The sequence below is a fragment of the Crocodylus porosus genome, unplaced genomic scaffold (assembly GCF_001723895.1).
Source record: "Crocodylus porosus isolate Cpor-Errol unplaced genomic scaffold, CroPor_comp1, whole genome shotgun sequence".
Taxonomy (NCBI): domain Eukaryota; kingdom Metazoa; phylum Chordata; order Crocodylia; family Crocodylidae; genus Crocodylus; species Crocodylus porosus.
In genome coordinates, this window is record NW_017728918.1 from 95,936,035 (window position 1) to 95,950,511 (window position 14,477).

General features: G+C 43.3%; 1 protein-coding gene across 5 annotated transcripts in view; it reads right to left on the reverse strand.

Annotated features, from left to right (window-relative positions):
- FAM184A (family with sequence similarity 184 member A) overlaps positions 1-14,477 on the reverse strand; it is a 202,726-nt gene that overhangs the window by 82,082 nt on the left and 106,167 nt on the right. For all 5 annotated transcript variants that reach the window (XR_002101670.1, XM_019537968.1, XM_019537967.1 and 2 more), the window contains exons 6-8: positions 11,718-11,840; positions 6,956-7,117; positions 709-830 (exon numbers count right to left, since the gene is read on the reverse strand). Coding sequence is in view for 4 of the 5 variants with exons in the window: in XM_019537968.1 (XP_019393513.1) it covers positions 709-830; positions 6,956-7,117; positions 11,718-11,840 (407 nt within the window). In the remaining variant the exon portion in view is untranslated. The remainder of the gene's footprint in view (positions 1-708; positions 831-6,955; positions 7,118-11,717; positions 11,841-14,477) is intronic.

Sequence of the window (14,477 nt, forward strand, 5' to 3'; positions counted from 1 at the left end):
GTTCCCCCTCCCCTCCCTGCTGTCTGTCATTGGGGCCCGGCATCCCTGCCTCCCCCTACAACTGGCCCCACCCCTGCCTCTTGTCTGGTTGGGGGAGGAGGGGAATGAGCCTGCTCTCACCCCACTGTCTGCTGTGTCCCCACCGTCATGATGGGGGGGTGGGGACAGAGACTTGCGTAGCCCCCTCACCCTCCCCACCCTGGGTCAGAGTCTGGCTTCCCTCTCTTCCCTGCTTGCCTCTGTGGGCTTGTTCCCCGCCACTCCTCTCCAGTGTTCAGGTCCAGTTCCCCCACCACTTCTTCAGGTGTGGGCTTGTGTGCCCCCCTGATCCCCTGCCTCCTAGGCTGGGGGGGAGGGGAACTTGCACGCGGTGGCAGATGGGCAGCTGCATATTCTGCCACTGGTAACACCCCCTTCCTGCTCCCTTTTCCCCTCCTCTTCCTTGAAGCCTCCCCTTCCCTGCCGGCTGCTGTTAGGGGGGAGGGGTGTGCTCTGGCCCCTCAGTCCCTGCTGTCATGGTGGCATTCTGCCATGCATCCCTGTCTGTTGGAGCACTCAAGACAACCAATCAGAGTGTGAATAAAGCATTGCAAATAGACAAAGTTTTCTATAATATTAGAATTTTTGTTATACATTCCATTAGTAATGACTTTTTGCATGCAATAGATGCATTTCCTCTTTAGTATAAAAAAAAGAAAAAACACTTGCCGAAGATTTTCTGTCCATTTTATTTCCAAATCATGAGCCATTCTGTCAACTTTGAACTTTTCCTCTTCTCTCATAGCAGCTATCATTGCCTCATGTTGCTGTCTTTCCTGTTCTAGTTCCCCCTGTAAACACAAACTTTACAATAGAGATTGATCAGCAGCAAAAAAATATTTAAAACCTAAATTTTACTCTGAATTCAATCCAAAGCTCCTGCTAATATATGCTTCTACAGCTGACAACTTATATGGCCTTTAAAATCTTGTTTACTGGCATATCATTTTTAACAATTAATTATTATTATTTAATAAGCCTACCATTATGACTCCCATAAAAGCCTATATTGTTAGAAACATTTTCAGCTCCACAAATACTTTATCCATACACATTTTATTTCTATGAATTTGTTTCTTTTTCTGTTTGTGAATTACCTACAAACAGAACACAATTAGCTATTTAAATCAGGCAACCTACAACCCATTGGCCAGATCCAGCCTATGGAGTCATTTGATCCAACCCACAGATCCAAGGCTTCAGTGGCAGGTGCTTCAACTGTAAACGTTCTCCTTGTGCCACTACAGAGAGATGCACCAACTGTGGATAGGGCCTAGCACCTGCTTGCTCACCTCTGATCCAAAGTGGATCATTCTAGCCCACAGCCAGAAAAAGCTGCCAAATGCTAGTTTAAAATGTTTTCGAGGAACATCTTCTGCACATAATTTGTCATACGTCATTTGCAAGCCATTTGAGGCAATACTTATTATCTTGATTCAAGTTTTGAGTTTCTCTTATTGGAAACAAAATTTGTAAATTATGTTTCTGATCTCTGACTGGCCGGGCATAATTCCTAGAATCCAGTTTTTTGCTGTGAATACTTCATTACAATTAGAAATTAAAATGATATTTCTGTGAATGTTTCTTTTATATTTGCTTAAAATTACAAGTTACAGTAAACATTGTTATCAGGAATATTTTTTTATTCATTAAAAGCCACCAAAGACACCTACACAGAATTAGATTTTTTTAAAAATAATTATTTGTAGGAGATCATTTGCAGTATTCATTCACCCTAATAAATGCATTCTACAACCTGCTGGCGGCCACCGGTAATAGCAATAATTTGCTATACATGAACTTTTACATTTTACATTCATATTCTTTGCCTGTGCTGTAACAGAACACAGCGATTATCAGAGCTCCAAACTGCATACAAGTAACCAGCAACATGTATAAGCGTTCTCAAAATGAGAAGTCACACATGGAATTTTTAATATTTCTTTAAAAATATATACATGAGCAGCCTGGTTTATGTCATTCTTATTAATAAAATAATTTTAAGTAGTAATGTTCTAAGAGATGTTTGTGCTCTGCTGTTTAATTAGTTAGTAAGGAAGAAAAAACGGCATGCAGTCAAACAATTTGAGACACATTAGTTTAACTACACTCCTGGAGACTTTGAATTTCTGCCTGTCAACTTTTCTTTTCATCTTTTGTTTTTAACTGAAATTCAGTGAGTCAGTGTAGTTCACCATGAAGAGTAGGATATTTTATTCTACACAGATGGGATTCTGAAGATCCAAAATATATAGCAAGTGAAGATACAAGGGTTGCTGAAACTTAATACTGCTATTATTATTTGTATTATTATTATAGCTTGTTTTCAGTTGTTTATAAAATGTTAACTATTTAGGCTCAATTCTCCTTGCTAGGTGTCTACCTGCAATTGCATTCTTTGGGGGAAAGCTTGACAAAAAAATAGTTCTTACTGGTTCCAAAAATCAAATCAGGAGAAAACACATTGTTTTCCACGGGCTAAAAAATTCTTGCAAATTGTATCATTGATAAGCTCTTGGGCTTCCATGTTTTGGCTTGAAGAACTGTAAAACCATCCTGGTGTCAGGAATGTGTAACTTAAAGATTCCCAGGAGATTTGGCTAACTACTTTTCAGAGACTGTGTAGATTCAGTACAGACTTGTTACAGGTTGGCAACATCCTCTGAAGATTCTGTCTGTATTGAGTGTATTTTATCCTAGGGCTTCAAGAACTGAGCAGGACATTCCCTGTGATTACATGTATACATATATGTATAAGGAGTAAGATACAGTTTTGACATGATCTCATACTATTTTTTTTCATTTACCATATCCTTGGGAAATGTTAGTTCAGCATTTCATAGAATCATAGAAAATTAGGGTTGGAAGGGACTTCAGGAGATCTAATCCAACCCCCTGCTCAAAGCTGGACCATCCCTAACTATATCATCCTAGATAAGGCTTTGTGTTACCTGGGTCTGAAAAACCTCCAAGGATGGAGATTCCTTGGACAATCTCTCTGGGTAACCTGTTCCAGAGCTTTACTACCCTACTAGTGAGAAAGTTTTTCCTAATATCTAATCTAAACATCCCTTGCTGAAATTTGAGACCATTGTTCCTTGTTCTGTCATCTGCCACAACTGAGAAAAGTCTAGCTTCATCTGCTTTGGAACCCCAGTTCAGGTAGTTGAAAGTTGCTATTAAATCCCCTCTCAGTCTTTTCTTTTTCAGACTAAATAAGCTCAGTCCCCTCAAACTCTACTAAGAAGTCATGTGCCCCAGCCTCATCACCATTTCCATTGTCCTCCACTGGACTCCAATTTATTTGAATCCTTTCTGTATTGTGGGGCCCAAAACTGGACACAGTATTCCAGATGTGGCTTCACTAGTGACAAATAGATCACTTTCCTCAATCTCCTGGCAACACTCCTACTAATCTAGCCCTGTATGCCATTAGCCTTCTTCACAACAAGGGCACACTGTTGGTTCATATTTAGCTTATTTTCTGCTGTAATTCCCAGGTCCTTTTCTGCGAAGCTGCTGCTTTGCTAGTTGGTCTCCAGCCTGTACTGGTGGATGGGATTGTTCCACCCTAAGGGCAGGACTTCCCACTTCTCCTTATTGAACCTCATGAGATTTATTTTGGTCCAATACTCTAATTTGTCTAGGTCTCTCAGAATCCTCTTCCTACCCTCCAGCATATCTGCTACAGCCCAGCTTGGTGTCATCTGCAAAGTTGCTGAGGAAGTAGATCACTGATGAATATATTGAACAAAACTGGCCCCAACACTGACCCCTAGGGCACTCTACTTGATACCTGCTGCCAACTAGACACTAAGACATTGATTACTATGCTTTGAGCCTTTTCTATCCACCTTACAGTCCACTCACCCAACCCAGACTTCCTCAGCTTGCTTGCAAAGATGTGGAGGGAGACCATATCAAAAGCCTCTCTAAAGCCAAGGTATGTCACATCCACTGGCCTCCCTGCATCTGCAGAGCCAGTCATTTCATCATAGAAGGTAACCAAGCTGGTCAGACATGACTTGTCCTTTGTGAATCTTGTTCCTAATCACCTGCTTCTTCTCCAAGCGCTTAGAAATGGATTCCTTGGGGCCCTGATCCATTATTGTTCCAGGGACTGAGGTGAGGCTGACCAATCTCTAGTTCTCTGGACACTACATTTGCCCTTTTCCAATCATCTGGCACCTCTCCCAATCACCACCAGTTCTTCCCTGTTTGTGAGCAGCAGACCAAGAAGAGCACAGCTGCTAGTTGGCCTCTCCAACACTTGCAGCAGCAATCTGTCCCCAACACCCCCCAAAAACTTCCTGGATTGCCTGCTCCGTGCCATACTGCCCTTGCAGTAGATGTCAAGGTGACTGAAGTCCCCCATGAGAACAAAGTCCTGTGACTGAGAAGCTTCCATTAGCTGTCTGAAGAAAGCCTCATCCACCTCATCCTCTTGGTCATGACAATGGTGGCATCATGGTGGTCTATAGCAGACACCACCATGATGCCACCCTTGTTACTCTCCCCTCCGACCCTAGCCCAGAGACTTTAAACAGGCCTATCTCTAGGTGCATATTGGAGCTCTGTGTTTCATAAAAGACTGAATTTCTGTAGCACATTTGTGCCTATTTATTTCCCAGGTGAAACTTTATTACAATAGCTTGACTCAGACTGATTCAGCAGTCCTTCCTTATTCAGAAAAACACCTAAGCACATGACAGCAGTTAAACACATACTAAATGTTTTACTGAAATATGTCAGAAAGAAATCTGTTTTTTTCCTAAACAGACATTGGATTGTACATGTGCTTAAAATGAAGTATGTGCTAATATTATTTTCTATATCAAAACCATTTTCTATAATAATCAATTATGATTGTGGTCTTCTTATTTTAGATGGGGAATAAAAACCACAAGCAAATAAATGCTACAAATACTATTTTTCTTTTTTCAAAGAAAATTAGTTGAAAGAAAAATATGATGAAAGATGTAATACACAATTTGGTCTATTAAATAGCTTATTTAAAATTTCTATTAAATAACCTATTTCTAGGCTTGCCTTTGACGCTTCAACAAGTCATCATAAGAAGATAAACTGTGAAGTCAAGGAGGAGGTTTTGCTGTCAAGCTTACAAACAAACTTTGTTCACAAAAATCCCACCCTGCTCCCCAACAAAGTAAAAAAATCCATTAGCAAAAAAACCCAGAAACTGCATTTTTACACAGCAGATTAAAACTGGGTTTCAAAGAAAAAAATTCATTGTGGTTTGAAATGTAGAATTTCCATTCTGCGGGAACATTCTGATATTTCTTAAAATGTTTTGTTCCAAATCTGAATGACAATTATAACTTTTGAATCTTGAATATTTTTCATTTAGGGAAAAATATTTTAGTTCAATTTTTCTAAAACAAAACACAGCAGACAGCTGCCCTATCTTCTAGAAGCAATTTGTGCCTCTCTGAGGGTAACCCAAGGAACCCCTATTCTGGAATAGAGAACCCAGAAACCCTATGAATCTTAACTTGAGCAAAACTATGAACTCCAAAGGCAATGAGCTACAGATCTTGGAAGATAGATTGCTCATGAGCATCTCAGGTAGGGCAAGAAGAAACCAGGCAATGGAACCCACACTATATTTTGGAAGTTTACTAATACTGGCACATTTTGTTGAAGGATTTTTATTGTCAATGGATTTTGTTAGGAATTTTCCAACCAGCACTTAGCATATCAGATTTTTTTTAATGTGCACTTGACTTCAAATATGGAATATTCTTAACACTTCTTCATACTAAACTAGTTGTGACCAGTTTCATATTCATAATCTGAAATTTTCATTCAAACTCTTGGGGATCAGTCCTCATCCCTTTTGAACAAAAAGAGAAAACTGTAAAACAATAATTTTATTTAAATGTTCAAAACAACTTCCTGGTTTGTTTGTACAAAACTGGAAAACAAGTAAGAGTTAAAGAAAATATTCTGCTTTGATAAAACTACTGCATTTATTTGATTCTAAGATGGTTTTGTTCCCCACTAGTCTTACAATCAACTATGAGGATGGTGGTGGGGCAAGTACCTACCATGGCTCAGGTTCTAGCCATGACCTAGGGTCAGAGCTGTAGCTACAGCTGCGACTTGCCCCCCAACAACACCTCTGCACCCCACCATCTCTCCCCTGCAGCCTCTCCTCCCCAACTTGCCCTTCTCCCTTCCCGCTTACTTTTGCTCCGTCCAGGCAGGCTCCATGTGTGCTGCAACCTGGGTCTCTGAGCTTAGTTCCAGGCTGGCTCATGGCAGCGGATGCAGCCGGAATAGGTGCTACAGGGGCTGAGCTGTAGCCATGCCCAGTACTCCAGGCTGAATGAGGACAGAGCCTGGCAGCGCAGAGCAAAGGTGGGGGGGCAAGCAGAGGCTGGAGGGAGGAGGAAGGGGAGGTCCAAGACTGTGTGGGCACAGGTAGGGGGGGTAGGCACAAGCAGGGAACAAGCTGCTTGACCTCCCTACACCACATGCCCCCACTGCCTACCCCCTTGCAGCAGTTGGGGGCATGAATTTAAGACAAGCCCCCAGTAATTAGATCATCTATGTGGAAATGTTACACATTTATAAAGTTTCCATGTATAGAATCTAATTACTGGGGGGTCATCTTAAATGCAAGTAAATCCAGTATTTAGAGTTAACACTACAATCTATCTTGTCTAGAGAAAGTTGCCTTTATAGAAATATTTATCTGATAACAGAAACCTGTTATTTTAAAATAATGAAAATTTTTTTTGAAAGTTGTAATATTTGAAGAGTAAAAGGAAATTATTTAACGAAGCTGCATGAAACATTTTATATAGTGCATCCATTAAGCAGTATGACATTTTAAATATGGCCAGAAATAATATAGCAGTTTACATAATTTATTCTTCAATTCTCCAGTTACCTCAATATTATACAAAGAATCTGTTGTCTCTCTCAGCCTTGTTCTGGTTAACTCCAGTTCTTTTTGGAGTATTTCTTGGGCTTCCTGGAGACTGGAAATATGTCCTTCTGCAGTACCAAGGCCTTGTTCACTTTTTCTGACTAGATCTTGTAGAAGACACACCTACAGTATATAAAGAAATTCAGTGTTTTCATAATTATCACAATAGGCAGCCAGCAAAATCAATCTTGCATCATTCTTTTCTGAAGAAGTCTATATAACTTTTCTTTGTAAACCAATTAGGCTGTTCCAAACAAAATTTCTGCCTTTAATATTATTATATTATTACTTTATTCCCTAGAGTATGGGCACGCATACATGTGGAGCCATCTCAAAAGGGGAATGTTTCAAAAGGGCAGCAGCTGTTAAGGCTCCAATTGTTAAGTGCAGACAAAATGGGAATGATATGAGTGTAGCAAAACCACTCCAACTTTAACTGCTGCCTGGAATGCTAAAGTTGAAACAGTTTTACTACATTTGTATGACTCCTGGTTTGTCCACATACACAAATTAAAATGTAATAGCTGCTGCCCTTTTGAAATGTTACACTTTAGAAACATCTCTAAAAACACATGTCCTATCCTCAGAGTGTGCACTCAGCTTCTGCTCAGTAGTAAGCCTCTCATTATGGCTCATTATATTCTTAGTCAGATTCTTATCTCTAATAGCATCCTTGAAATGAAAAGGACTTCATCAGCTTCAGAGCAGCTAATATTATAGAACCGAGATGTACTTGAAGAATTAACTACCTATCCTTCATGCTGTGCAATTTTCTGATTGCTAAATAAGCCCACTATATGTGCTTTAAACTTTAGTAATGTAAATTAGTCCAGACTAACCTTCATACTACCACAGGTAGGTTGCTGCTAATCCCAGAGAGAGCTTGTTTAAGGGTAGCCAGCGTACCTCTAAAAATATACCAAAATCAAATCTTCAGTGCTAACAGAGACAGACTGTTCATCTCTGTGCCTTAGTACTATATCTATAAAACAGTAATAACATTGTACCTTCCTGCCTTTTGGATGCGTTATAAAAACAAGCACATTGAGAACTATAACACATTCATCAACTACAGTAAAGGTGAACAACTGAAAAATCTCACCTGGATGAATAAAGAAGAAAAATAGGGTTGTTACTAAGAACTAAGCTGTATGAAAAGCTTTGTCTATGATTTTCTCTGTACTCTTATATAGGGCTACACAAGCTGATTTGGACCACAGACCATATCTTAGACACCTGTACTCCAGGGATACAGACAATATGTTGTTTCACCACTCCTTCACTTCAAAGATAAGGATACTGCTGAAATGCAGCAAGGCAGGTTTTGACTCAGTTGGTCCTCAGACTACTGCAACCAGCTGATTGAGGACAGCCATAAGATGATGATAAAAACTTGCCTCGAGTCCAGACTGCATAGATGCGTATACTTTTGTGGCACTCTAGGCCAGACTTCACCTCAGGTACATGCATTCTTGGCTGTGGAACCAAATATTCCCCAAGGAAGACCCTTTAAAAATACAACATGATAATCCCCTCTGTAGTCTGCTCCTTCTATATGGGGTAGAAGGACCTGACTAACGTGCACGAAGAAATGGCCTTGCTCCCACAACACCCATCCATGATTATCATGACAGATACTCTTTTAGGCTGGGGAGCTCATGTCAACGGTATCTAGGTACAGTGCCCAAGAAAACTGAAGAAAGACAGATTCCATAGCAATGTACTGGAATTCAGGGTTGAGAGGATGAGAGGATTATTGTCCCAGTCCAGACAACCAGAAGTCTCCAGATCAGACCCAGGGCTGTCTGGGGCCAAGGCAACAATCACCTGATTGTTGACCCATCCTGGACAGCCTAGGTCTTGAACTGGCCCCAGGGCTCTCCCAGGGCCAGGGTTGACAGTCAGCTGACTGGTGGACCCTGCCCTGGGATACCCAAGGGTCTTGAATTAGCTCTGGATTGGGGGCAGTCCTGGGCCTGAGACAGAGCTATCTCCTGCACAGTCTGCAGTTTGGGATTACAGGAATTTTTAGCCCCATCCCAAACATAGCACCTCCTGCTGTGCTAGACGTGCATGGCAGGAGATGCAGTATTTAGGATGGGACATAGAATCAGAGGAATTGTAACTGCACCATTGTTTTAACATTGAGAGGAAGTGGCACAGCGTACAAGGATGGACTGAGCTACTGTGTGCCTTATGAATACTGTAAAGGCAAAAAGTTTCCAATCAAGTGACAGCAGATCTCAAAGAACCCTAGTTACTGAAATGAGAAGAACTTCTCTTTTTGTTTCAAATAAAGTCTATCAGTACATTAGCTCTTGATATACTTGGTCCGTCAAGCTTCCATTTAAAGGTTTGGGTTTTTTCTGTTTTTTTTTAATCTTTTCAGAACTTCCTGACTGCGGTCAGGTGCTGGTAGACAAAGATGGAAATGGTAAAACAAAACTTTAATTAGACAAATTTACAATAATAAGCACGTGAATGGTAAGCTACATCATTGTTTTTTCTTTTTCTTATGAGTCCATATTTATTTAAAACTCTCAAGAGATGCATTGCTTACTAAGGGATCATCTGTTACAAATTCATGTGCTTTGCCAATATGGGCATTTGTACACATGTTTGTGTCACAGCACTGGATGCTTTTAAAAGTGCCCAGTGCTGTGGCGCATGTAGTTGCATAAGTGGCAAAATGCAAGTCAGTGCTGAGAAAATGGCAGTGGTATGCTTTTGAAAACACGAGTCTCGTTTTCTCAGGGTACAGCTCTGCTTACCACAACCCCCCAGCACTGCTGGTGCCCTTCACAACCCCCCAGCCCTGTTCTTGCCCCTTAATCCCCCACACCCCTGCTGGTGCCCCTTGCCCCCCACCAACAGCTCCTGTTCCCTCTGCCTTGCTGAAGGGGCCTCCCAGCTGCCAGGGCTATGAAGCCAGGGACCCGGGTCCATAGCCACTTGCCCCTGGCAGGAGGAGGCGGCTGCTGCAGCAGAGCAGAGTGTAGAGCTTGGCTCCCCACCCTGCTGCAGGCTTGGGTGGGGGAGGGGGACGGTGTTCCCTACATGCACAGCTGCAGCAGGGGCAGCAGTGTGGGGTTGTGCACAGGGATACAGGCAGCACAGACCTCACAGCAGCAGGCAGTTTCCTGCGTAGCTCCACTGTTCTTTGCAGCGCCTGGTCACACACACTGGGCTGCAGAGGCCCCAGAAGAGGGCAGCATGGTGGGCAGAACGAGCCTGAAGCAGGCAGAGCGCAGTCCACACCCCATGCACAGATCTGGGGGGTACAGGTCCCTCCTGCACAGCAGCAGGGACCAACCCACACCTCCAACCAAGCCCACAGCCCATCCCACATACAGATCTGGGGGGATGGAGGGGGTGGCGTACACGTCCCTGCTGGCCTCCTGTGAGTCCACACTGGGGCAGGGAGCCCCTCCCCCCGCCCCAGACAAGCAGCCCGCAACCCCATCCTGCTCCCAGCCTGGGCCCTGTGGCCGTGCATTGTGGCTTTGGGCTCTAAGCCCCAGGCACTGCCAGGCTGGGCAAAAGCCTCAGCCCCAGCCCTGCTCAACTCCCTTCCTCTCTCCCCATGGAAGCCTCAATCCCTACCACCCCAACTTACCCATGGGAGCTGCTCTCCAGGCTGCCTGGCACATAGTGCCCCCTGCCTGACTTACCACCTCATGCTCCCTTCCAGCCCCCTGCAGGCTGGAACTCTGCCAGTGAAACATTCAAAAGAACTGAAGCTGTACAAGTTGTGAGGGGAGAAAGATCTTTTAAAATGTGTGCGTTTTATATTTATAAAAGTTTTTGAGTGAAGTTAGTGTTTATGAATACCGAAGACTGCCAGAGTTAGACATACACTCCATGTACAATGACTGTAATATGGGAAATAGGAGCACAAGGTACCAGTTCAACAAAGTGGTCAGATATACGCTTAGGATCATCCCTGAAAATCATGCAAGTTCTTCTACTGAACACAGAATCTGCTTAGAGTTGAGAGACCAAGAATCTCCACATACTCATAGACCAATGCATCTGACCGAAACAAACCATCTCTTGGTTCAGTAGACTCATTCTCTACCTGGGCTTTTTTGCCAGGACTCATGTAAAAATAAACTATAATTAACTTACCACATTAAGACTGAAAATCCCCACTCTTTAGATCTAAAATTCAAACTTTGATATAACTTAAGGAGCTTAGACTATGTTTCAGCTATAATATCGTAATACATTATTTTGTTCTTATTAGAAATAAGAATGATAATTTTTTTTTCTGGGAGATGTTTAAACTATATGAAACAAGCCAAAATTTACAGGACACTCATTATGAAAAATGTAGTGTACAGGAGAGGTTGACTTTTGCCTTTAATTACACCTGAAATATTGCATGGAGGTTTATCAAACATTTCGCTTACAGAGAAGCAGAGCAGAGAAATGGGGTCCTTAACATAATGCAGTTTTGTATTTATTTCCTTTGCTTTTGCTATGGCAATTTGTAGAAGAATAATATTAACTAAAGAGAAAAAAATCATATTTTGAAAGCATTCCAGTGAATTGTAGTATTCGAATACTCAACTTTAAAGACCCATAATGAGGTACATGGTCTTAACAACATAGGCCAAGCCTAATCTCTGACTCCAAACATAAACTGAGTAAGGTATCATTAGTGATTAAATGTGGTCTAATGAACGTGACAGTTAACTGATATGACTGAGTGAATTCTTGCCTCCTGATTGGCTGAAGTCAGCTTGGTTGTCAGTTCTTCCCTCAGGTTTTCCAACTGCTGTCGAAGCTGATTCTTATCTTCTTCCAGATGCAGTTTCTCCTTTTCAAATTGCTGCTCCATTTCCTTCAAAAAACAGAACAACAAAACAGAAACATTATATACCTGCTAAGTAGTTACCTTACACCAAACAGTGAACTCTACTGAAAGAAGTACAAAGTTTGTTTTCTGACACACACACACAAAATATAGTTTAACTGTAAGAAAGGATTCTCCTTTTTCTAAAGCACTGTAACAAGCTTTGCCTGCATTTCTGGAAGTTTTAATTATTCTGGGTATTTTTGAGCCCATATCCCTTGTTAATCACAAGATGAAAAAGAAAAAGAAAAAAAAGAAAGACCTCCTTTTATACTATTAGAATTATAGAAAATTAGGGTTGGAAGAGACCTCAGGAAGTCGTCTAGTCCAAACTATGCTCAGAGCAGGAGCATCCCCAACTAGATCATCCTAGCCAAGGCTTTGTCTAGCTGGGTCCTAAAAACTTCCAAGGATGGAGATTCTAACAACTCTCTAGGTCAGTGGTTCTCAACCTTTTTCCTACCAGGTGGGGCCCATTTGCAAAGGTTCATGGCCTGGCTCAACCCTCACACCCCTGGCCCTGCCAGTGGAAGGCACGCAGTCCCTGCCTCCCTCCACCCACTCCGGCCATGCTGGTGTTCCTAACTCCTGACCCACAGCCTGTACCACCCCCCCAGCCCTGCTGGTGCCCCTCACTCCCAAACCACATCCCCTGCCCCCACAAACCTGCCAGTGCCCCTCACTCCCAACCCTCAGCCCCTGCCCCATCCCAACCCTGCAGGAGGGGCCTCCAGCTGCCCTGTCCTGCTCAGGCTGGAGCACAGTGACTGCAGAGGCTATGGCTCATGCAGGCAACAGTGGAGCAAGCTGGTAGAAGGACGAGGGGAGGCTGTGGCAGCCCATTTCACTCCCTGAGCAGCATCTCCTGGTCGCCCCACCTCTATGAGCACCCAGCCTGGCCTCTCAAACAATTTTTATTGCTCTCTGCCAGACTCTCTCCAATTTGTCCACATCCTTCTACAGTGGGGGAACCAAAACTGGACACAGTACTCCAGATGTGGCTGCCCCAGTGCAGAATAGAGCACAATAATTACTTCTCTTGATCTGCTGGCAACACTCCTACTAATGCAGCTCAGTATGCCATTAACCTTCTTGGTCGTGGTGCATGGGAGTCTTCCATTCTAAGTGCAGGCCTTTGCAGTTCTTCTTATTGAACCTCATGAGATTTCTTTTGGCCCAATCCTCCAATTTGTCTAAGTCACTCTGAATCCTAGCTCTACCTTCAGCATATCTATTATACCACCCGCCTTGGTGTCAACTGCAAGTTTGCTGAACATTAATGAAGATATTGAACAAAACTTGTCCCAGGACAAACCCCTGTGACAAGCTACTTGATACTGGTTGCCAGCTAGACACTGAGCCACTGATTACTACCCGTTGAGCCTGACAATCCATCCAGTTTTCTATCCACTTTACAGTCCATTCATCCAACCCAGACTTCCTCAGCTTGCTTGCAAGAATGCTGTGAGAGATGATATCAAAAGCCTTGCTAAAGTCAAGGTATATTATGTCCACCCACTGCTTTTCCTGCATCCACAGAACCAGTCATCTCGTCATAGAAGGCAATCAGATTGGTCAGGCATGACTTGCCCTTGGTGAATCCATTCTGGCTATTCCTAATCACCTTCTCCTTCTCCAAGTGCTTAGAAATGGATTATTTGAGGACCTGTTCCATGATTTTTCTGGGGACTGAAGTGAGGGGGACTGGTCTGTAGTTCCCTGGATCCTTCTTCTTCGCTTTCCTAAATACAGGCACTATACTTGCCCTTTTCCAATCATTCAGGACCTCTCCTGATCGCCAATAGTGTTCAAAGATAATGGCCAGAGGCTCTGAAATTACATTAATCCCCTCCCTCAGCACCTTTGGATACACTGTATCTGGCCCCATGGACTTATACATGTCCAGCTTTTCTAAATAGCAGGCCTGTGTGAATAGGGAAGTATTCAATTTGGATTTGGCAGATTCAGAGGACAGTGATTCGATTAGGAGATTTGGATCGCTGTCCTGAATCAATTCAGCCGAATTTGCTTCAGAAGATTTGGCATCGATTAGGAAAGATCCAGTGATTCGGATCGGCTGGGAAGAGCTGTGGGAGAGGCCCGTATGGCTGCCATGCCCAGCCCCGGCCCCTGCCAGGCCAGCCACAGTCTAGTCCCGGCACTTAAAATAAATAAATAAATAAAAAAACAAAACGCCCTGCACTAACCAGCTGCAGGAACAGCAACTGGGGCCTCTGGGCACTTATGGCAAAGCTCCCCCATGCAGCATGGGGCAGTGGGGATTGACTGCCCCCTGCCTGGCACCTGCCCCATAGTGCAGGTGCAGCATGGTTCAGCAGGGCGCCACATGCCGTCTGGCAGCTGGGGCCACTGGGGCTGAGCAGTGCTAGGCTCCAGGTGATCAGTGGAGCCCCTACAGCCCTCAAACAGTGCACAACGCTCTGCCAAGCTGCACTGCACACATGCGATGCAACAGCTGCTGCATGGGTGCCAAGCTGGGGGAATATGATTCCCGCTGCCCCACACTGACCCACGCTGCATAGGAGGGCTCTCCCACAAGTTCCAAGAGTCGCCAATTGCCACTGCCAGAGTCAGTGAGTGCAGGACTTTAAAAAAAAAAAAAAA